Source organism: Tachysurus vachellii, chromosome 26, assembly GCF_030014155.1.
Source record: "Tachysurus vachellii isolate PV-2020 chromosome 26, HZAU_Pvac_v1, whole genome shotgun sequence".
NCBI lineage: Eukaryota > Metazoa > Chordata > Actinopteri > Siluriformes > Bagridae > Tachysurus > Tachysurus vachellii.
This window is the reverse complement of record NC_083485.1, coordinates 7611910-7636601: the sequence shown is the minus strand read 5'-3', so window position 1 is coordinate 7636601 and position 24692 is coordinate 7611910. Positions and strand designations below refer to the sequence as shown.

The following is a 24692-nucleotide window of genomic DNA, read 5'->3' as shown; positions in this document are numbered from 1 at the left end:
CCCTCGGCCTCTGCTTCCTCAGTGGAAGACATGTCGGTGGGGTTGAGGAGAACCTCGAAGTACTCCTTCCACCGTCCGAGGATGTCCCCAGTCGAAGTCAGCAGATTCCCACTCCCACTGTAAACAGCGTGAGCAGGGCAATGCTTCCCCCTCCTGAGGCGCCGGACGGTTTGCCAGAATTTCTTCGAGGCCAACCGATAGTCCTTCTCCATGGCCTCACCGAACTCCTCCCAGACCCGAGTTTTTGCCTCCACAACCACCCGGGCTGAAGCTCGCTTGGCCCTCCGGTACCTATCAGCTGCCTCCTGAGTCCCCCGAGCCAACCAGGCTCGATAGGACTTCTTCTTCAGCTTGACGGCATCCCTTACTTCCGGGGTCCACCACCGGGTTCGGGGATTGCCGCCAAGACAGGCACCGGAGACCTTACGACCACAGCTCCGAGCGGCTGCGTCGACAATGGAGGTGGAGAACATGGTCCACTCGGACTCAATGTCTCCAACCTCCCTCGGGATCTGGTTGAAGCTCTGCCGCAGGTGGGAGTTGAAGTTCTCTCTGACTGGAGACTCTGTCAAACGTTCCCAGCAGACCCTCACAGTACGTTTGGGTCTGCCAAGTCTGTCCAACTTCCTCCCCCGCCATCGGATCCAACTCACCACCAGGTGGTGATCAGTTGACAGCTCCGCCCCTCTCTTCACCCGAGTGTCCAAGACATACGGCCGGAGGTCAGATGAAACAACCACAAAGTCGATCATCGACCTCCGACCTAGGGTGTCCTGGTACCATGTGTACTGATGGACACCCTTATGCTCGAACATGGTGTTCGTTATGGACAAACTGTGACTAGCACAGAAGTCCAATAACAGAACACCACTCGGGTTCAGGTCGGGGGGGCCGTTCCTCCCAATCACGCCCCTCCAGGTGTCACTGTCGCCGCCCACATGAGCGTTGAAGTCCCCCAGTAGAACGATGGAGTCCCCGGTTGGAGCACTTTCCAGCACCCCTTCCAGAGACGCCAAAAAGGTCGGGTACTCTACACTGCCATTTGGCCCGTAAGCACAAATAACAGTGAGAGACCTATCCCCAACCCGCAGGCGCAGGGAAACGACCCTCTCGTTCACTGGGGTGAACTCCAACACATGGTTGTTGAGCTGGGGGGCTATGAGCAAGCCCACACCAGCCCGCCGCCTCTCACTGCGGGCAACTCCAGAGTAGTAGAGAGTCCAGCCTCTCTCAAGGAGTTGGGTTCCAGAGCCCAAGCTGTGCGTGGAGGCAAGCCCAACTATCTCTAGTCGGTATCTCTCAACCTCCCGCACCAGCTCAGGCTCCTTTCCCCCCAGCGAGGTGACATTCTATGTCCCTAGAGCCAGATTCCGTGTCCGGGGATTGGGTCGTCGAGGCCCCCGCCTTCGACTGCCACCCAATCCACATTGCACCAGCCCCTTACGGTCCCTCCTGCAGGTGGTGGGCCCACAGGAGATCGGCCCCACGTCGCTCCTTCGGGCTGAGCCCGGCCGGGCCCCGTGGGGTAAGACCCGGCCACCAGGCGCTCGCATGTGAGCCCCAACACCGGGCCTGGCTCCAGAGTGGGGCCCCGGTTGCGCCATACCGGGCGACGTCACGGACCTTGTTATTAACTCACTCATAAGGGGTATTTGAACCGCTCTTGGTCTGGCCTGTCACCCAGGACCTGTTTGCCTTGGGAGACCCTACCAGGGGCAGAAAGCCCCTGACAACATAGCTCCTAGGATCATTCAGGCACGCAAACCCCTCCACCACAATAAGGTGGCGGTTCGAGGAGGCGTAAAATAATTAAATAATTGCTATTCTTAGGAGATGATAAACTGCACAGCCAAAAAAGGAATTAACTAAGCAAATTGGTAAGAGCCTTCCATTGGTTAAATACTGCAGTGGTTAATATGGTTCAGGTAGCAAAAAGTTATATAACCCTAACTGATGCAGTGAGTAGCTTCTCATTTCTTAAGACATATCATGTGGTCGAGGCAAAAATGTTACTCTGTTTCAGAAGGGTCAATTTACAATAATTACCAGACTTGGTTAGGAGCAGAGACATTGTAGACTCGCCGCTGAATCTTCCCACTGGATCTATTATTCTTATGCGCTCTCGAACCCGCCACCGCTGAACTCTGATTGCTCTTCCTCTCAAGCTGCCAGAGATATAGGTCTCTCCTGACCCAGGGGTTTGCCTTAGAACCTCAGCAATAAGACAATCAAGATCTGTGTTTGAAATGTTGCTGAAACTCCCATAGTCCACTAAACCCAGTTGTGTAATGTGGTTGTAAAGTGTTCGAATGTTTACAGACAGCATTCGAGATATGGCCATCCAGCTAAAGCCCAAGTCACGCATGTGAATCAGCTGAGCTGCTGATATTTGGTACCTTAAATGAGAGAAAATAATCAACATAATATGGATAAAGCATATTCCGTTTTTAAAAAAATGACAAAAATGCAGCATTTTTAGGTGATTTAATATGTCATCAATTCTGACTTGATGCTACTTTATCTTAAATCAATTGATTACCCTATGAAATTGTTTCCATAGCCATTACCTACCTTGGCCTTCCTCTCTGAGAAGTAGAGTGTGTGTCATCTACTTGTCTGACATCTTCAAGTGTTATTTGATCCAAAATCTCACTTAGACACTCATAAATTCCTTCAAGAATGACATGCAAATTTCTTTCTGCATTGTTTGGTTGAATATGATTACTCATAGCCATAAGGAACATTGCAATAATAGAAATATGATCCTCAAGGTGACGTGAGAAATGTTCCAGATGGTCCCTTGAATTACAATCAGCTGTTGCAAAAAAATCTTCCAGTTCAACAAAGTATTGAAGTATTTCTGCGAATGCCATTTTGAAAAACTGAAAATTTTATTTCCATTCTCATTGCTCATATATTGAATTTTCATTCAATATATTCCAAGTTTTTCATTCAATATATTCCGAGTTTTTCATTCAATATATTCCGGGTTTTCATTCAATATATTCAGAGTTTTCATTCAATATATTCAGAGTTTTTCATTCAATGTATTCAGAATCCATTCAATATATTCAGGACTCATTCAATATATTCAGGATTCATTCAATATATTCATTCAATATACTGTATATATGCCTGGACATCGCAAGATACAGAGTCCTATGTAAACCTGACAGCCCATCACATTACAGATGACTGGTATTTGTCTTCTCACGTGCTCCAAACCAGAGCCTTTCATGAGAGTCACACGGGGCAAATCTTGCAGAGCTGCTTCGTGGTGTAGCCATTGAATGGAACTTAACGGATAAAGACCCTTCTTTAGTCATAGACAATGTGTCTAATAGGGTTATCGCTGCCCAATTAACCGGCTTTCTCCATATTAAATGCCACGCGCACACTCTCAATCTGGCCTTACAGCGCGCACTGAAGCTGCCCGCTGTCGCAAAGTTACTCGGAAGACTACAACACATCACTGGATATTTCCATAGAAGTGCTACAGGACTTCATGCTTTGCAGGAAAAACAAAAGTTACTGGAGCTCCCTGTGCAAAAACTTAAAACAGACGTTTCAACGAGATGGAATAGTGCCTATGACATGGCTGAACGTTTTCTGGAGCACCAGGCCGCAGTAACAGCTGCACTGTTCTCACCTGAGGTGAGGAAGATAGAGAAGGATAGTAGCACCTTGACTGAGTTGGACATAACCAATGCAGAGGAGTTCATTCAGGCCCTAAAGCCAGTGAAAGTAGCTACATGTGTTATGTCAGATGAGAATAACCCAACACTCTCTGTCATTGCCCCACTACAGTACATGCACAGCTCCTGCATGACACCCAGAAAAACCTTGAGGATCCTCTGTTTGTCAGAGAACTCAAAGATGCCATTCACCAAGACCTCAGTAAAAGGTATGCATCTGATCTGGAAAAAAACACTCTTAACCTGGCTTCAGCAGTTGATCCAAGATTTAAAGCACTGCCGTTTCTGTCTGTTGAAGAAAAAAATGAAACATTTGCAAAAATGGTCACAGAAGCTGCAGCCACAATGTTGGAGCATAAGGTAAAAAATGTCTTAGTTCATAATAGTGTGTGAGCTTGTGTGTAAAATTGTATATTACAGTAAGTATTTGTGTAACTTTTTTTTGCTTTTCTGCTCAGTGTTAAACTATGCATTGATTTGGTACAATGTACAACTATTTAGTGTCAAAGATGGAACATATTCACATAAAAAAAATTAAATACAGTAGTATTTTTTTTTACCAACATGTTTTATTCGTTGTACTTTTTAGGGAGAAGTGGCGAGGCAGGACCTGAGTGAAAATTGTGCACCAGACAAGGAAGATGATGATCACAATAACTCTCCATTGGCTAAAAGAAGAGTATCCTCCTGTGCGCTGGCTAATCTCCTTGGTAACACTTTTGGGGATGCCAGGCAGCCATTATCAAAGTCAGCCTCTGACATAGCAATAGAGGAAGTGCAAAAGTACAGAACTGCTGATTGTCTGCCATTGTCTGAATGCCCATTGGGTTGGTGGAAAGATCATCAACATGAGTATCCTCTACTTGCAAAGATAGCTAAGCAATACTTATGTGTACCAGGGACAAGTGTCTCTGCAGAACAGGTTTTCTGGCTGGGGACATTGTGACTGTACAGAGAAGCAGCCTCACCACAGAGCATGTTGACCAGCTCTTGTTTTTGCAGAAGAATCTTAACATTCCCAAGCATTAGTTAAGTTTGTAGCACATTTTAGTTGCAGTCTAGGGTTTAAAATTTAAATAAGTCTAGTTCAAATTTAAATAAATTGTTCCGGAGCTTTTTTATTTATTGTTATTTATTGGAACAGTTTAACAGCACTTTTATTTTATTTCAGAGAGTATTGTTTTTAGTTATTTTGTTGCACATTTAAATATTATATTCAAGTTATTGGTACTTGAAAGTTTTATGGTTCAATGTTCTTTATGCACTATGTATGTGTATGCTCCTGAAATAAAAATTCTGAAAGATGTGATGCTTTGTTTTTGTTAATATAACTCATATACAGTCTCTTTAAGGGTATGATCAAGTATTTGCCATTGTCTAATCTTTATTAAGCAAACAAAAATCACAATTTAAACAACAAATCCCAATAGCTACAGAATCGCAATATGTATTGAATTGGCACAAAAGTATCGGGATAGTATTGAATCGCCAGATTAGTGAATCATCAATAGTTCAGAATAATATTATATAAAAAGTGAACCAGTGCAAACATTAAATTACAAATGCTACATTCAGTGCAGATGGAAACATTAACTTTACATAAATTGTACATTAGTGGACAAGTTCAAGAGCCACAGTTTGAGTTAGGAAGGTAAGGTGCAGGTACAGTATGGCCCATTTGAAGCATGTGCGTTAATATAACACTTACTGTATGATCACAACTAAGAAGGTTTGTGCGTCTATGCATTAGTACAACTGCTGGTGCACTTTTTTAAGTCTATGTGCAGCACCCACTTAAGATCCTTTGATGGCTTGATTGAAGCAAGCAAAGAAGTGGTTGAGCTCGTCTGGGAGGAAGGCATTTCCAGTTGGAAGAGATTGTATAATAGGCTTGTGATGAGTGACAGTCTGGATACCTTTCTACATGCCTCTGGGGTTGGAGTTGCTGTGGAAGTGCTCCTCGATGAAAAGTGTATGTGCATTCTTGGCTTTAATAATGACCCTTTTAAAGTTGGCACTGGCTCTGTTATAGTTCTCTGCATCACTGGATTTAAAGGCAGCATCTTTTGCTTTTAGTAGGAACCAGACCTCAGAGTTCATCCACTGCTTCTGATTAGGAAAGTGTTTCATGAGTTTGACAGTAGTGACGTTGTCAATGTGTTATTGTCCAGTATGGTCCAGTACAGAGTATGTATAACTGCTGATGTCTGTGTATGGGCCTGAGATGGCCTGTTAGGCAACCATGTTACAGTAAGTGTCAGGAAACCATTACTGTAGTGAGGAAATGTCCCTATATGGCCATGCCGACACAGTCTTCTCTGAGAGTTTCAATAGAAATATGGTTTTATTTTTTATTATTTGGATCAGGCACCTGCGCATTTAGATGGGGCTGGGAATTTAGATGGCAACCTTTCCATAGGTCCCATATTTAAATGAATTTTCTTTTATTTTATTGACCTTGTTTTGTTTTGTGAAATCATGATATACACAGTTCAAAGTTCTTTGAATCTGCAAAACAAAGCAGAAAATCACACTCAGGTTGTGAACCTCACATTCTAGCATATACCGGGGTACCCTATATAATTATAAGATAATTAACAAAAGATTTGGTTCAGTAGGTGAATGTTCTACAATGAAAGTCTACATACTGTATGAGTCCTTCTAAGACTCTGTGGCACTCCTTGGAATTTGCAAAACAAATCAGTGTGAAAAGCTGGTAGGGACTTACACTGACAAACTTACAGCTGTAGTTGCAGAAAGCAATAATTTTAATTTTTGAATAATTTTAGTCCGTAATTTCAGTCAACTTAAGCACTCCAGTGAAGTTGTATTAAATTTGAAGGCCAAAGGTCAAGCCATGTTGGCCACCATCCGGTTGGCATAACCCAAATTCATTACATGCTGAACTAATTGTAGGTTAATCAGTTTTAAAGTTATAGTCAGAGATTTAGACAAAAGTTCTTGAATTTCTTTTATAGCTTACTTAAAATCTATCATTTTGTAGCTGATATATGACCCTTAGGAAACTTTTTTGAAGCAAAAACCTTTTTTAGAGCAGTTCAAAGTTATGTGCAGTTTTTCCAATTTGCAAATTAAAATGACCTAGAAGTGAACATTTATTTGGAGACTCTTAGGATGAGGTCATTGATTTTTCTAGTTTTGTTCACAGTACATCAAAATACATCCCAGTTCTAAGCTATGCTCTCACTTCTCACATTTAGCAGCTTCATCATCAAATTAATTTCTGCTGTATAAACCACAATGCTACAAAATATTACTTATTGTTAGTGAAGATTTTTCAAAGCTGTAACTATGACTAATAATAATATGTGCCACAAGTACTTTTGTTGGTAAATTGTGGTATCTTAATAATTTTCTCCCTAATAATTTTTTTTTAAGTGACTGAATGGTAAATTTGGAAACTGAGGGAAAGTTGGGTCTTAATCTTATATTTGTGCAAAATTTAGCCCCATGAAAACCTGATGATAGCTGACCTCCTGCATACACAACATACAAAAACAAAGACTTAGATTGTTTACTTCTACTTGAGTAATGAGAAGAGAAGCAAAATCATGTTCTTCACCAAAGAATATTTCACAAGACAGCATAACAATCCAAACCATGTATACATATTTCACTGAATGGGCTACCCATATACATACATTCACCTGAATCCTTATGACACAGTAAAAATGTACTTCATCTGCATGCCTCATTTGAAGCTCATGCAGAAAAATAATGTATATGCTGTTAATATCTTATACCTTTTTTATTGCATTCCAAACTGTGAAATCTAGTGAACTACATGCATCACTACCACAACTTAAAATGGTTAACAAACATTAATGCAGACAATATCCAAAAGTTTCATGATGCAGCACACTATTCCAAACATAACCTGTGTATTTATTAAGTAACCATATTAGACACAAACAATATTTGTATCGCAAAGAATTGCAAAAAAAAAATAGAGCTTTGCATATGCAGCAGTTAAAAATATATTTGTTTATGCTCATGACCATATATATATATATATATATGTCTAAATTCTAAGTAGATTTGTGCACTGTAGGCTGAATATTAAAATATATTAAATAACAATTGTCTGAATACTTATTTCCTCTCACTATTTTCTGTATGTATGTATACTATGTTCTTTTAATTTAGTTATTATCTTAGTTTAGTTATTATTATATGGAGGATAAATATATACAGAGAAGTTAATTCTTTTGTTGAAAATTTAATAGCTGATAGTGACAGGTTGAATATGTGGAAGTCACTGAGATTTGCCCTGTTCATTTTGTGTAGATTGTTTCAGAACAAGGGGGCACGGTGGCTTAGTGGTTAGCACGTTCGCCTCACACCTCCAGGGTCGGGGTTCAATTCCCGCCTCCACCTTGTGTGTGTGGAGTTTGCATGTTCTCCCCGTGCCTCGGGGGATGATGTGAATGTTTCAGAACAATTTAACATTTTTTTTCCAAATATGGACATTTATTTATTGATCATAACTTGGCATAGGTTAAGTTTAAAATGCCTGCACATGCAAGGAAAAAGGTAAATGCATCATTTAAATGAACAGTGACAAGGACAGGCACTCCAGAAGAGTGAAACTGATTATTTGTGTGACACTTCCACAGAGATCCGAGAGGCATTTAAAGTGTTTGACCGTGATGGAAATGGATTCATCTCAAAGCAGGAGCTGGGCATGGCCATGAGATCTCTGGGCTATATGCCTAATGAGGTGGAGCTGGAGGTCATCATCAAGAGACTGGACATGGATGGTACATTGTTACATTGTTTTTAATATTTTTATTTAACTCATACTGGAATTCAACTTAAGATGTTGAAAACAATGGGAAATAGAAGAGGGTAAATGTAATAGTCTTTTTAACTCAAGTCCATTTTTTTCTATAGTGGTTTTAACGATTGGCACAGTGCACCTTTGCTGAAATCCAGATGCTGATCTAGTGGATTTATAAAACATTACATTATACTGGTGTAGAGGTAAATCAAAATATTAAATGTGCTTTGAGCATATTCAGAGTACAGGAGCACAGGAGAGTCTGTATTATTACAGTAACAGTTTAAATGAGGTATAAATATAAAGTTTAATGAAACTCTCTGCTAAAGCAAAATATGGTCTTGGGAATAATAAATTGACTTTTGGGGAAGTTGAAATTGTTTTAGAAATTTTAGAAATGTTTTGGTGCAGATTTACATTTTAATCACAGAGGAGCCAAAAGACAGGCTTGTTTTAGGTCTCTTTAGTTTATATAAATGCCTGAACCTACACCTACGCCTTTCTGTATGATTGTACACTGCTGCTATATGCCCTTAAACACTGTAAGAAAATGCTGGTCATTCTAGTGCAAAGATGAAAAAGTCTTGATTTGTAGCATATCTGTGACAAGTCATGAAAAAGTACCTTGGGTTTAGTATTAGAGTTAGATTGAACCGCTTAACATTCAAACACCAAACCTTAAATACTGTTTGAATCATAGCAGTTTGAATCACAAGCTTCTAATGTTAATGAGGTTGTGCCAAACTAACTGGAATGGTAAAAGTAGAATCCATATGCATATGGTAATGACAAAGGTTATGTTCTCAATGTTAATGAGTGTCTGAAACTCCTTTTGTCTGTGATGGTTGCAATGGCCCATTGCTGTTCCCATACTATAAATGTTGTAATTTTTCTTTCGGCTGATCACCTTAGACTTAGGTGTAGTTATCTGTAATTTGGTGTCTTAATACAGAACAAATGCAGCATGATATAAGGCTGCACCTAATGAGGATATTAAATGTCATATCCCAAGTTAAAACTAAATAGGCAATCGCTAAACCCGCAAAACCTGTTGCCCAAGAGAGGCCTTAAGCTTGTTTGTTTTTTGTGGAGTTCTTGTCTACTAATTAGATATTCCTAGAAATATCCTGGTAGCTCTTCGATAACCCAGGGGGCTTCATGGGATGCTATTGCACAATGATACCTCAGCAATGCCTTTGTCAAAAGGTTATACATTCTTGTCACACTTTTGCCAGACCCTGTTAATCTATGCCTGGAGACCACACCATCAGATTCACTAGGTTTGGAACATTGATCCATTGAATGTTGTTGATAGGGACACCATAGCTGATTGTTGCGCTGGGCTCTCTTGCATCTTTACTGCTGTCACTAAGGCCACTATCCTAATATATTACCACTTCTTGACTTATTTTTCACTGGTGGATCTGACAAACACAGGAAAACAGAGTGAATACCCCCATCCTTTTATTACAACACAACAATCTAGATAGTTAATTGAGAGATGGCAATAAAACATTACAAAGCACATTACAAATCACATGCTTATATACATGGCTCTTTAAGCTTTCTATCAGATTCTTATAGTTTTAACTGATTTAATTTAATCATTTAATTTAACCATTTTCATCTTAACCAACATCTTGTCTCTTTTTAGTCTTGTGGCCAAGCTTATAAACTGAGTCTCCATATTTCATAATCACGGTGTATAGTCCCACCCATGGCCATGGCCTCATCACCAAGGTAATTTATGATGGTGTACATCCCTATTATAATATATCTTGTATTTATGGCTAAACCCGGTTTGCTGAGGGGCTTGGGGATACATGGCAGAGGGCAGTCAATCCTATCACTAGTGGTATCCAGGGCCTCATCTTTGACCCATCTTGGATGATCCAAGATGGCGGCGCGGCAGTAGCACGCAGCGGCCTCTCCGGATTCAATACGGTGCTATTTACATTTTCTAAGTTTTTATTTACGGTTTTTAGCCCGACCATTGCTTCTACATGGATGCCAGGCACAGCGGTGTTCATGTATACCACCATCAGGACCTAATAAAGTACAGAAATCGTGTAACAACCAACCTGCACGATGATGTACTGTATAGGCTACGTGACCTCGGCTTGCTGCGGAGACCAGGCCTCCAGTCCCCGGTACCGCCTGATACCAGAGACCAGGAGAGGGGACGCCGAAAGCGGTGCGCGAGGAAGCGGAAGCGCGGTAAGCGGGCGGGGGTCCGTGCTAGGCTAAAAACAAACCCTAGCCGGCCGGCTCTCCCGTCCAATCTACTAGCCAACGTTTGCTCCCAGGACAATAAACTGGACTACATCCGACTCGAACGCTCTACACGGAGAGAGATTAGAAACTGCTGCGTGTTTGTTTTCACGGAGACGTGGCTCAGCGACAGAGTTCCGGACGCCGCCATTCAACTGGACGAGCTAACTTCATTTAGAGCCGACAGAAATGCAGCTCTGTGCGGTAAGACTCGCGGTGGTGGTGTGTGTGTTTATATCAACACGGATTGGTGCAAGAACTCTGTGCTTGTTTCTAGTTACTGCTCATCGTCAGTGGAGTTTGTGACTGTTAGATGCAGACCATTTTATTTACCACGGGAATTCACTACTGTTTACATTGTCGGAGTTTACATTCCTCCTAGCGCTAATGCTAAAGAGGCGCTAAGTGAGCTATACGGAGCTATTAGCGACCTACAGAATGTTCACCCCGACGGACTTTTTATCATTGCCGGAGATTTCAACCATGCAAATCTCAAGTCAGTGCTCCCTAAATTCCATCAACATGTGGACTTTGCTACGAGAGGTGAAAACACGCTGGATCTTGTTTACACAAACATTCCCGGCACATACCGTGCGGAGCCCCGCCCCCACCTCGGCTACTCAGACCACATCACTGTTATGCTTCTCAAAACCGGTTATGAAGCAAGTGAAAACCTGGCCAGCAGGAGCCACCTCTGCTCTTCAGGACTGCTTTGAGTGCACTGACTGGAATATCTTCAGGGAGGCTGCAACCAACGGTGACTCTGTCAACTTGGAGGAGTACGCGTCATCAGTGACCAGTTACATCGGCAAGTGCATTGATGACGTGACCATCTCCAAGACCATTACTACACGCTCCAACCAGAAGCCGTGGATGACTGCTAATGTGCGTGCTCTGCTGAGGACTAGAGACCTAGCCTTCAGAACAGGGGACAGGGCGGCCCTAAGAACAGCAATGGCCAAACTGTCCCGAGCCATCAGAGAGGCAAAGCGCGCACACGCCCAGACTATCCACAGCCACTTCCAGGACAGCGGAGACACCCGGCGCATGTGGCAGGGCATACAGGCGATCACAAACTACAAGACAGCTTCACCTGCTTGTGATAGCGACGCCTCCCTCCCAGACGCGTTGAACGATTTCTACGCTTGGTTCGAGGTACAGAACAATGTAACGCAGAGGAAGTCCATCCCTCCCCCCGACGACCAGGTACTCTGTCTATCCACGGCCGACGTGAGGAGATCTCTATGCAGAGTTAACCCACGGAAGGCTGCTGGACCAGACAACATTCCTGGCAGGGTGCTCAGAGAATGTGCAGAACATCTTCAACATTTCCCTGAGCAGCGCCATTGTTCCTACGTGCCTCAAAACTACCACCATCGTTCCTGTCCCAAAGAAGTCTACAGTGTCCTGCCTCAATGACTATCGTCCCGTTGCACTCACACCCATAGTTATGAAGTGCTTCGAGAAGCTCGTCATGAGGCACATCAAGACGCAGCTACCACCCTCACTGGACCCCCTACAGTTCGCGTATCGTCCAAACCGCTCCACAGACGATGCCATTGCCACAGCTCTCCACTTAGCCCTCACCCACCTGGACAATAAAGACACTTATGTACGAATGCTGTTCATAGACTTTAGTTCAGCATTCAATACAATCATCCCTCAGCACCTGATTGGGAAGCTGAGCCTGCTGGGACTAAACACCTCCCTCTGCAACTGGATCCTGGACTTCCTGACTGGGACCTCAGTCAGTCCGGATCGGGAACAGCATCTCCAGCACCACCACACTGAACACTGGAGCTCCTCAAGGCTGCGTGCTCAGTCCACTGCTGTTCACTCTGCTGACTCACGACTGTGCAGCAACGCACAGATCGAATCATATTATCAAGTTCGCCGATGACACGACCGTGGTGGGTCTCATCAACAAGAACGACGAGTCAGCATACAGGGAGGAGGTGCAACAACTAACTGCCTGGTGTAGAGCCAACAACCTTTCTCTGAATGTGGATAAAACTAAAGAGATGGTTGTGGACTTCAGGAGAGCATGGAGTGACTACTCTCCGCTGAACATCGACGGATCATCTGTGGAGATCGTCAAGAGCACCAAATTTCTTGGTGTTCATCTAGCGGAGAACCTCACCTGGTCACTCCACACCAGCGCCATCACCAGGAAAGCCCAGCAGCATCTCTACTTCCTACGAAGGCTGAGGAAGGCACATCTCCCTCCCCCCATCCTGACCATGTTCTACAGAGGGACCATTGAGAGCATCCTGAGCAGCTGCATCACTGTCTGGTTCGGGAACTGCACCATCTCAGATCGCAAGACCCTGCAGCGGATTGTGAGGACAGCAGAGAAGATCATTGGGGTCTCTCTTCCCTCTATCACAGACACTTACACCACACGCTGCATCCGCAAAGCCAACAGCATTGTGGATGACCCCACACACCCCTCACACACACTCTTCACCCTCCTGCCATCTGGAAAAAGGTACCGAAGCATTCGGGCCCTCACGACCAGACTGTGTAACAGTTTCTTCCCACAAGCCATCAGACTTCTCAACAACTGAAATGTACTGCACTGAGCACAACATACACACACATCATCTGTATGGACTGCATAGACCCTCACAAAACACACACACTGACACAACATACTGTTTACATGTTGCTTACAATCCAGCAAACTGTTTACATGCTGTTTTGCACACCTTGTCTGCTGTTTTTTGCACAAACTGTCCCAACATTTCAGCCGTTTGTGCACATATTGTACAATATCTCAGCCATTTCGCACATACTATATTAACACATACAGTATTAACACTGGTCGGTCGGCGCTGTTTCTGTGACTGTTTACTATTTATTGTCTTTTGTGTACTGCATTTTTTGTACTTTTTGTATTGTCTTGTAACTTTGTGTCTGCACTGTCATTGTCCTGCACTGTCATTGTCCTGCACTGTCTTTTGTCCTGCACTGTCTTTTGTCCTGCACTGTCTTTTGTCCTGCACTGTCTTGTCTGTCTTGTTTGTCTTGTCCTGCACTGTTTGCACCAGGTTGCACAGTTGCACTTTATGTGGCTAAGACTACTTACAAGTCTTTAGCCCTGTCTTTGTTTTTATGTAGCACCTTGATCCTGGAGAAACGTTGTCTCATTTCACTATGTACTGCAACAGCTATATATGGTTGAAATGACAATAAAAGCTTCTTGACTTGACTCTTGACTTGACTTGACTTGACTTCTAGGAAACTCTGCAGCCTCCATTCTTTTCAAGCTTTCATATCAACTGTCACCCAGTTTCTTTTGTTGGGCATGTGTCAAGACACAAAAAGGGAACAGAGAGGAGTGCTGGTCACTAGCTTACGAAGTAACATGTTTGCAATGACATGACCCAGATCATGACAACAGAAACAGTTATGAGACCCAGCTGAGGAATTAGCCTTGGTTTTATTAGCGAGCTCAAAGGAACATGCAGATGCATCTTTGTGAGATGAAGGTGGACCAACCACAACCTTATGAGTTAATACAAACTCGTCTGAAAATATAACAGCTTTAGACAGGGTTTAAATTTTCTGTTAATTTAAATGCAATACCAACTGTTCCAGCAGACATGACTTAAATTCTTCCAACAATATTAACTCTTTAAGCTAGTCAAAATATCTTACCCCACTAGCTGAACACCATTTATCGAGCAGTGTGGTTTTTCACGCGCAAATTCAACATAAGTCTGGTGAAGAAACTTAACAGTGTTCGTAAAATGTTGTCTGTAGGCTTTCAGCATGTGCTCATATGCATGGAGCACTGTAGCTATAACAGATTCAAACTCTGCTCAATAATGAAGGCAGAACACAGAAGAGTCCAGACGAGGACTCTTCTGGAGCAGGCAGTGGCCTGGAGCACACAGCTGCAATGGGAGATGGGGAGGTTGCTGTAGAGGAACTGAATTCCGTGGCAGTGGCACCGGCTTCCACAGCTGAACTGCCAGATTGAGCTTTTTCCCTTCAATAGTCAACTCCTGTTCACAAACTCTCAAGAGCTGCATTTTGTACTCTTGCCACTTAATCTCCACTTCAAGCTCTTTTAGCACTGCAACCTGGCTCTATCAGCCTCCTTCGGCTCGGTCATAGCCTCCATTCTGCCAGAAATGTAAAGAGGTTGGGTAGGCTGTGCAGTGCTTTCCTTAATGCTGAGTGCTAAGTGTCTCATATAATTCCCCTTTGACTACCTTTTTGCTAGCTGTTAAGCGGCAAACTGACATTTGAAAAAATCAGCAATGAGGAGCAGATCATTTACATTTACAGCATTTGGCAGACGCCCTTGTCCAGAGCGACGTAAAGAAGTACTTAAATCTCTATCATTGGATACATTAATGCTGGTTCACTAGGTTACATACTTAAGATACCATGAGTTTAAAACATTGTTCAAAGTTACGATGAAAAAGTTTCAAAGGTTTTTTTAATGCAAAAAATAGGGAAATAAGTGCTAGTTGAAGTGTTTCCTGAATAAATAGGTCTTAAAAAATGTCATTTGCTGTCCGGACCCCTAGAGGAAGTTCATTCCACCACCTTGGTGCCAGAACAGCAAAGAGTCTTGTATTATACTTGCCTCTTACCCTGAGAGATGGTGGAACAAGTCGAGCAGTGCTGGTAGATCGGAGGGTGCGGGGTGCAGTGCGAGGAGTGATGAGGGCTTTGAGGTAAGTAAATGTGCTACAATAAGATCATCCTCAAGTCAAGTCAAGTCAAGAAGCTTTTATTGTCATTTCAACCAAATATAGCTGTTGCAGTACACAGTGAAATGAGACAACATTTCTCCAGGATCATGGTGCTACATACTGTAAAACAAAGACAGAGCTAAGGACTTGTAAGTAGTCTTAGCCACATAAAGTGCATCTGTGCAACCTGGTGCAAACAGTACAGGACAAGACAAACAAGACAGATAATGCTGTTGGCTTTGCGGATGCAGCGTGTGGTGTAAGTGTCCATGATGGAGGGAAGAGAGACTCCAATCATCTTCTCAGCTATCCTCACTATCTGCTGCAGGGTCTTGCGATCCAATATGGTACAGTTCCCAAACCAGACAGTGATGCAGCTGCTCAGGATGCTCTCAATGGTCCCTCTGTAGAACATGGTGATGGTCTTAGAGACGGTCACGTCATCAATGCACTTGCGGATGTAACTGGTCACTGCTGACTTGTACTCCTCCAAGTTGACGGAGTCTCCGTTGGTTGCAGCCTCCCTGAAGATATTCCAGTCAGTGCACTCAAATCAGTCCTGTAGAGCAGAGGTGGCTCCTGCTGGCCAGGTTTTCACCTGCTTCAGAACCGGTTTTGAGCATCTGACGAGTGGTCTGTATGCTTGAATTAGCATAACAGTGATGTGGTCTGAGTAGCCGAGGTGGGGGCGGGGCTCCGCACGGAATGTTGGTTTAAACAAGATCCAGCGTGTTTTCACCTCTCGTAGCAAAGTCCACATGTTGATGGAATTTAGGGAGCACTGACTTGAGATTTGCACGGTTGAAATCTCCGTCAATGATAAACAGTCCGTCAGGGTGAACATTCTGTACGTCGCTAATAGCTCCGTATAGCTCCCTTGGCGCCTCTTTAGCATTAGTGCTAGGAGGACTGTAAACTCTGACAATGTAAACAGTAATAAATTCCCGTGGTAAATAAAATGGTCACAAACTCCACTGACGATGAGCAGTAAGTAGAAACAAGCACAGAGTTCTTACACCATTCCTTCCTGCACCTATCAAAATCTTACAACAAAGGAAACACAATATACCGACACACCATACACTGAATATAAAGATATACCAGATGAGTCCCCAAATCTGTTTCAACCCAGTCTAGGGTTAAGCTGCACAGAATTCTAGCCTGGGTTTCAGTGATTTAATACCGTAATAAATTGGGTCAAAGACCAAAAAAAAAAGACACGAAAGAGAATTTCTAAAAAAGGTGTCGGTATATTTTAAAAAAGGGAATATATATAATATATATATAAACAACTGTACAATGGCGTCTCTTCAGGGTGGGCTCAAGCAAAGTGAAAAACAAAAAGAATCTAATAGTTTGGGTAACTATTCTTACCTTAAAGGAAAGAAAAGAAAAACCCACTTCTGGGATCACGGACATTTAACCGTGATGCAAAGTATTGCTAGTTCTACTACTTTACTAAGTTCACTCTGTTTTTCTGATCCTGTTTGGATCTGAAAAACATCAATTGTCTCTGTTTCTCTCGGATTTTGCATTTTTGGATTGTGCACTTTCGATTTTGTTTGCCTCACTGATTGCATCTCCAATGTGTTTGTACCTGTTTCTTTGACTATGCTTTTCTCTGCCTGTTTCTTGATTGTTTGATATGTTTCTTTAATAAACTCTCCACATGGATTCAGTTGGTTTCCAGAGTGGTGCTGCACAACACAACCCCCAGATGAACCCTTTTTTTTTTTTACCTGAAACAAGAACTAACAAGCACCTGACATTAGCACCTAACAAGCACCTAGACAACACAGAGATAATCTAGTATGGATAAAATAAGTATAAGGCTGTTAACATTTCTGGTTCTAGGAAGGACTGTGGTTGTTTGGCAGTGGCACAATGCATAAAATACTGTGACCTCAGAATCCATAAAAATTGTGATTTCAGTGAATGGAGTGGAACCTGATATTCTTCTGTTCATCCACCTCAATCGTTGTGTTCTGAAATGCTTTTCTGCTTACCACAGTTGTAAAGAGTAATTATATGAGTTACTGTAGACTTCTTGTCAGCTCAAAACAGTCTTGACATTTTCCTCTGATCACTCTCAATGTGTTTCATCCTGTAGACCCTCAACTCAGGATGTTTTTTTTCCCCACACTATTCTAAATTCTAGAGACTGTTGAGCGGTAGTTTCTGAAATACACAAAGATCAGCCTATTCTGATATTTGATGTGAACATTAAATAAAGCTCTTGACCTGTAACTTTTACCTGTAACGATTTGCTGTGGCTGATTGTATACTTGCATCATTACTATGTATTAGTACACAGACCACAGACATACTGTATATCATTCAGGAAACATCTTCATAGAAATTTATAAAAGAGCAGTCACATTAAAGGAAAACAGTGCACATAAAAAGACAATCATAATTCAAAACACACTTCTTAAAGGACATTCTCTGCTTGTCACTAACTGTTAGGCACCCTAAAAAAGTACACCTTACTGTATATTATTGAGGCAGGTAAAGGACAAAGGTTCAGGTTGGTTTTTATATCACAAGGAATCGTGGATGGAAGATCCAAGTGCACGACAGGTTTATTTACAGTGCATAAAAACTGAATCTAGGCTAGTCACACATATGCACTGATATAGAGAAGACAAAGTCATGTTAAGACACAGGGGCTTAAATTAGGTAGCTAATTACACAATTCAAAAGAGGTCAGCATAATGGACAAGGAAAATGGAACATATACCCAAAGAAGAGTTCAAGCAAAGTTTGCAGGATTGCCCTCTGATGGTCTAATGGGGAGTTGGGTGAAAGGAACACACTGAGGTCAGAGGTGGAGCGATAACAGCAAGGCAAGGATGCCAGAATGACATCCACTGCTGAGCAAGAGGTCTGAGTGTTATCTGCCTCTGTGCAAAAAAAAACACTGGATCTGTGTTTGGCTTTGAGTGAGGGGGGAGAATCCCGACATATATAATGTTTATAATATCTTACTTCATAAAATCAGTTGATACATTAAAATCAACTAGAATATTTCATTTTTAAAAATAATTTTACATTCGCGTAATCTCTACAAACCCAACAATAGCCCTGCTCAGAACAGTCATGATAAGTATGACTATGGCATGGTATATGGTTACTTATACCATGGTTTTACTTGACAAACTCTTTCAACGATGTTTGTACTATATATATATATATATATATATATATATATATATATATATATATATATATATATATATATATATGTACTACATATTTATACACTCTGCATTGATGGCGGTTTTTTTTATGATTTTCCCCTAGGTGTGCATTATTTCTGCAAAACAGCACCATCTGAAGTGTCATTCCTAGCTTATCTTCTTGGGGATTCCATATACTATAATTGGAGCACTTTCAGGCGGTCTTGTGACTATGCTGAGTTATCACCAATTCACTCAATTGTGGGCTTTATTGTTGGAGTTGTGTGGTCACTGTCTCTGCCAAAGACATGCTCTATAGAGTATCTCATAGAGTACTGCACATTTGAACAAAATTCCTGATGATTCTATTTAATTATGAATGCATCTTTAACTTAGAAAAGTATATTAATAATATCATTTGTATTAATTATGGTGTGTAAAGCACATGGAAAACACTAAAATGTGCAGGATAGGTAAAGCAGGACCAGAGGGAAGCTGAGGCCGAGAACTTGTGGATAAGGGCGTCTGCCAAATGCTGTAAATGTAAATGTAAATGTAAACTTGTGTTCACGCCCTGATGGAACACATCAAAAGAGAATATTCCCCACATTCTTTGGAAGGGAGAAATGCAGCAGATGATAAAAAAGCACAGATATTCTCAGCATAAAAAATGTAGAAACCAACAAAAATATCTGAAAGTTTCTAAACACCAAACACAAACATATACACACAAATGAAATCTACATAAATGGTGCACATATTTAACCATTGTGGTCAGTCTGGTGTGTTTGTTTTGTCTGAAGGCAATGGCCAGGTTGGTTTTGAAGAGTTTGTAACTCTGCTTGGCCCTAAACTGACTGCACCTGGCATGCCTGACAAGTTTCATGCTACAGACTTTGACTCCATGTTCTGGAAGGTATGGACTCCTACATCCTTGAAGATGAATTCTGTTATGTTAGGGTAATTTTTATCATGCATTAGCTCTGCTTTATTCTTATTGATCATTATAACATGTAGAATTTGTAGGTCATTCTTACATTATACACACCATGCTAGTTAGTTATATAGCACTATAATACTGCTAATTCTGTCACCAAAAGCTTTTTCCTTTGTTATTGCATTTGAGTGAAAATACATTGCTGCTTAAATTATGATTATTATTATTATCTTTACTTATTTATTTTACTTTATTTGTACTGTAAGCTGTTGGTCATGTTTCTTTTTTGCATTTATTTCATCAGTGTGATATGCAGAAGCTGACAGTGGATGAGCTAAAGAGACTGCTATACGAGACATTCTGTGACCATTTGACCATGAAAGACATTGAGAACATCATCATGACCGAGGAGATCCATATGAACAGCCCTGAGTGTCAAGTTAACATTGACAGTAAGACTGCACACACCAACAGTTCCCCTAAATGTGAATGTGATTCATCTGTGTCCACACATAGGTATTAAGTATATGTGGAATTGTGGAATTAGTTTCCACTTCACACATGTACCATGAGTGGCATGGGTACACAGTAGAGTTGAGGTGCCTTGTGAGATTATGGGGTTAAGAAGCAGAAAACATAAGAAAACATACAGAAGCAGTTAAACAAATATCAAAGTAAAAAAGCATGGTTAGCAATATGAGCTGCAGAAAATAGACAGCTCCAATAGATGCTATTGCTAAATGCTAAATAGATGCAAGTGGGTATGGTGAAAAGCCATGTCATGATTTTTGCCAATCACTTTTTTTTGCATTATGCCCAAAAAGTTCTACCTTGGTCTCATTAGACATAACACATTTACTACTTGATTCGGAGTGATTTAGTTAGGCTTGGATTTTTTTTTTATGAGAAAGGGCTACCTAGTCGCCCTACTAGAAGTCAAGTCAAGTCAAGAAGCTTTTATTGTCATTTCAACCATATATAGCTGTTGCAGTACACAGTGAAATGAGACAACATTTCTCCAGGATCAAGGTGCTACATAAAACAAAGACAAGGATAGGACTTAGTAAGTAGTCCTAGCCACATAAAGTACAACTGTGAAACCTGGTGCAAACAGTGCAGGACAAGACAGACAAGTCAGTGCAAGACAATACAAACAGGACAGAGCAGGACAAGACAGACAAGACAAAAGGTTACAAGACAATACACAAAATACAAAAAAAACAATACACAAAAGACAGTAAACAAAAAACAGCACCGACTGACCAGTGTCAATACTATATGTAAATTCTGTAAGTTCAGACAATATTGCGTGCAGTAATATTAGAATGAACACAGTTTCTTAGCAGCAGGTCCCTGAGATAGTGTATAAGATTGTGCAAAAACAGCAACAACTGAAATATTGTACAGTATGAGCAAAATGACTGAAATGTTAGACAGTGTGTGCAAAGAGCAAAAAAGTAAAAAAGTGTGCAAAACAGCATGTAAACAGTACTGTATGTAAACAGTAAGCATGTAAACAGTTTGTTGAATGTAAGCAACATGTAAACAAGTTGATAGATGTATATTAGAATTGTGTGTATGTGGTGTAGGTCTGTGCAGTCCATACAGATGATGTGTGTGTATGTTGTGCTCAGTACAGTTTAGTTCAGTTATTAAGGAGTCTGATGGCTTGTGGGAAGAAACTGTTACACAGACTGGTTGTGAGGGCCCGAATGCTTCTGTACCTTTTTCCAGAGGGCAGGAGGGTGAAGAGTGTGTGTGAGGGTGTGTGGGGTCATCCACAATGCTGTTAGCTTTGCAGATGCAGCGTGTGGTGTAATTGTCCATGATAGAGGGAAGAGAGACTCCAATGATCTTCTAAGCTGTCCTCACTATCTCCTGCAGGGTCTTGCGATCCGAGATGGTGCAGTTCCCAAACCAGACAGTAATGCAGCTGCTCAGAATGCTCTGGGATGTGCCTTTCTCAGCCTTCGTAGGAAGTAGAGACGCTGCTGGGATTTCTTGGTGATGGAGCTGGTGTTGAGTGACCAGGTGAGGTTCTCCGCTAGATGAACACCAAGAAATTTGGTGCTCTTGACGATCTCTACCGATGATCCGTCGATGTTCAGTGGAGAGTGGTCGCTCTGTGCTCTTCTGAAGTCCACAACCATCTCTTTAGTTTTATCAACATTCAGAGACAGGTTGTTGGTTCTACACCAGGTACTTAGCTGTTGCACCTCCTCTCTGTATGTTGACTCATCATTCTTGCTGATGAGACCCACCACAGTCGTGTCATCGGCGAACTTTAGGATATGGTTTCATCTGTGCGTTGCTGCACAGTCGTGAGTCAGCAGAGTGACAGGGTTTCCACGGGGTCATAAAAAGTCATAAATTTAGCAATAAGAATTTAAGGCCATAAAAAGACATAAAAAAACGTCCGGATTTTCCATACAAGGTCATAAAAAACATTTAGCCACGTCTTAAATTGATATGCTCATCTATTAATTTGTTCCTCAATCAAAATGTGCTCGCGGCGGCAATGGCATTCATTTGTTTCGCCTGTTGTAGTTCTGTATGAGGAATCTGGGTGGTATCACACTGGTATCACAGCGTTCCAGAACTACAAGGTCCATGCGGCAGCATCTGTATTTGTCGGAAGGACTTTCACAGAAACGTGAAACGATCTGTGGTTCGAAGACGGTGCGTTTAGTAGCTGGCTCAAGCCCGTCGCTAACAATCGGTATCAAGCCTATTGCACTCTGTGTAAGAAGACGTTGGAGCTGTCTAGTTTAGGCATAAAAGCCTTGAAGTCGCATGCAAAGTCGGAAAAGCTTATCGTTGCTGTAAAAGGCCTGCAGCGGGTGCAGGCGATCCGTCAGTTTTGTTCGGCTCCGTCACTAACGTTGCCCGGTCAAGTACAGCGCGGGATTCCGTTTCTGTTGCATCCAGTGCCACACACAGTGGTTTCGGATAAACCTCCACACTGAAAGCGGAGGTCCTGTGGGTGTTGAATACTATAATAATAGAATTACTCTTTAAATAATAAAACTTGTTACTTTCAATGAAAGTCAATAATAAAGACTTTTGAAAGGAATTTTAATGACTGAAGTTATTTATCGTAATTCGTTTAGGTCATAAATTCAAATCATAATGGTCATAAAAAAGTCTTAAAAAGTCTTAAATTTGACTGATTAAACCCTGCAGAAACCCTGGAGTGAACAGCAGTGGACAGCACGCAGCCTTGAGGAGCTCCAGTGTTCAGTGTAGTGGTGTTGGGGATGCTATTCCCGATCCGGACTGACTGAGGTCTCCCAGTCAGAAAGTCCAGGATCCAGTTGTAGAGGGAGGTGTTTAGTCCCAGCAGGCTCAGCTTCCCAATCAGGTGCTGAGGGATGATTGTGTTGAATGAAAGACATAGGTGTCTTTATTGTCCAGATGGGTGAGGGCTAAATGGAGGGCTGTGGCAATGGCATCATCTGTGGAGCGGTTTGGACGATACGCGAACTGTTAGGGGGTCCAGTGAGGGTGGTAACTGGGTCTTGATGTGCCTCATGATGAGCTTCTCGAAGCACTTCATAATTGTGGATGTGAGTGCGACGGGTCGATAGTCATTGAGGCAGGACACTGTAGACTTCTTTGGGATGGGGACAATGGTGGTAGTCTTGAGGCATGTAGGAACAACGGCGCTGCTCAGTGAAATGTTGAAGATGTCCGTAAAGACATCCGCTAGCTGTTCTGCACATTCTCTGAGCACCCTGCCAGGAATGTTGTCTGGACCATCAGCCTTTCATGGGTTAACTCTGCATAGAGATCTCCTCACGTCGGCCGTGGATAATCAGAGTACCTGGTTGTCAGGGGGTGGGATGGTCTTCCTTGACGTTACGTTGTTCTGTACCTTGAACCGAGCGTAGAAGTCATTCAGCGTGTCTGGGAGCTCCGTATAGCACTTATAGCTCCGTATAGCTCACTTACTGTAGCGCCTCTTTAGCATTAGCACTAGGATGTTTTCCGACAATGAAAACAGTAGTAAATTCTCGTGGTAAATAAACTCCACTGACGATGAGCAGTAAGTAGAAACAAGCACAGAGTTCTTGCACCATTCCGTGTTGATATAAACACACACACCACCACCGCGAGTCTTACCGCACAGAGCTGCATTTCTGTCGGCTCTAAATGAATTAGTTTATTGTCGAGGTCACGTAGCCTATCCAGAACAGCAGGTTGGTTGTTACACGATTTCTGTACTTTATTAGGTCCTGGTGGTTGTATACCTGAACACCGCTGTCTCTGGCATCCATGTAGTAGCAATGGTCGGGCTAAGAACCGTAAATAAAAACGTAAAAATACGTAAATAGCACCGAATTGAATCCGGAGAGGCCGCTGCGTGCTACTGCCATGCTGCCATCTTTGGATAGCTCAGAAGTTGTTCAAATGTTCAGTCATGAGATCTTTTTCTCAAGAGCAATAATGAGATTAAGCCACTAAACTGGTAAAAACCCCTAAGTTTTCTTGATGCATCATACAAAAACTCTTGGAGCTTGTCTCTTATAGTTTCTCTGGCTTTTCTGTGCTACTTGCTTTAAACAAAATTAATTGCAATCCTCCAGCACTAGGTACAAACCCATTGTAAGGGGACCATTGGTTTTCCACTCTTTGTATTGCTCCTGACCAAAGTTTACCTCGGAAGGCCAATCCCCACTTCAATAAGATACTTGGTTAAGCATTGGATTTGTTTGTGGCACAGTATGTAGCACCCTTTTCTTTCAGACTCTCAGAATTTGAGTCTTCCTGTGGGCCAATCTACAAAAACTCCATTGCGTAGAAATGTGAACAATTAGATGGTTCTCACATGCAGTTTGTTACCAGTACTTGCTAGATTCCTTCAGCAACTTTCAAATCCTTGCATCACTTTTCATGTTTCAGGTTACCAAGGTTCCTTGGCAGCCTCCCTGATAAGATTTCTTCTTATGCTCTATTCTCTACTTTGGCCTACGTGGTTTTCTATCATACAGCTAATCTTTTAGAATTTTTTTTGTACCCCTCTCCTGATCAATAACTTTTGACATATAGATCCCATTGTCAGAGGCAGAGCGACAATTTTAGTAGGGCAAGGCCGGGACA

At 42.1% G+C, this 24692-nt stretch overlaps 1 protein-coding gene across 1 annotated transcript in view; it reads left to right on the top strand.

Annotated features, from left to right (window-relative positions):
* Positions 1 to 24692, top strand: part of cabp7b (calcium binding protein 7b) — a 42629-nt gene that overhangs the window by 16829 nt on the left and 1108 nt on the right. The window contains exons 3-5 of the mRNA XM_060863099.1: positions 8333 to 8476; positions 19459 to 19571; positions 19897 to 20044. Coding sequence (XP_060719082.1) covers positions 8333 to 8476; positions 19459 to 19571; positions 19897 to 20044 — 405 coding nt within the window. The remainder of the gene's footprint in view (positions 1 to 8332; positions 8477 to 19458; positions 19572 to 19896; positions 20045 to 24692) is intronic.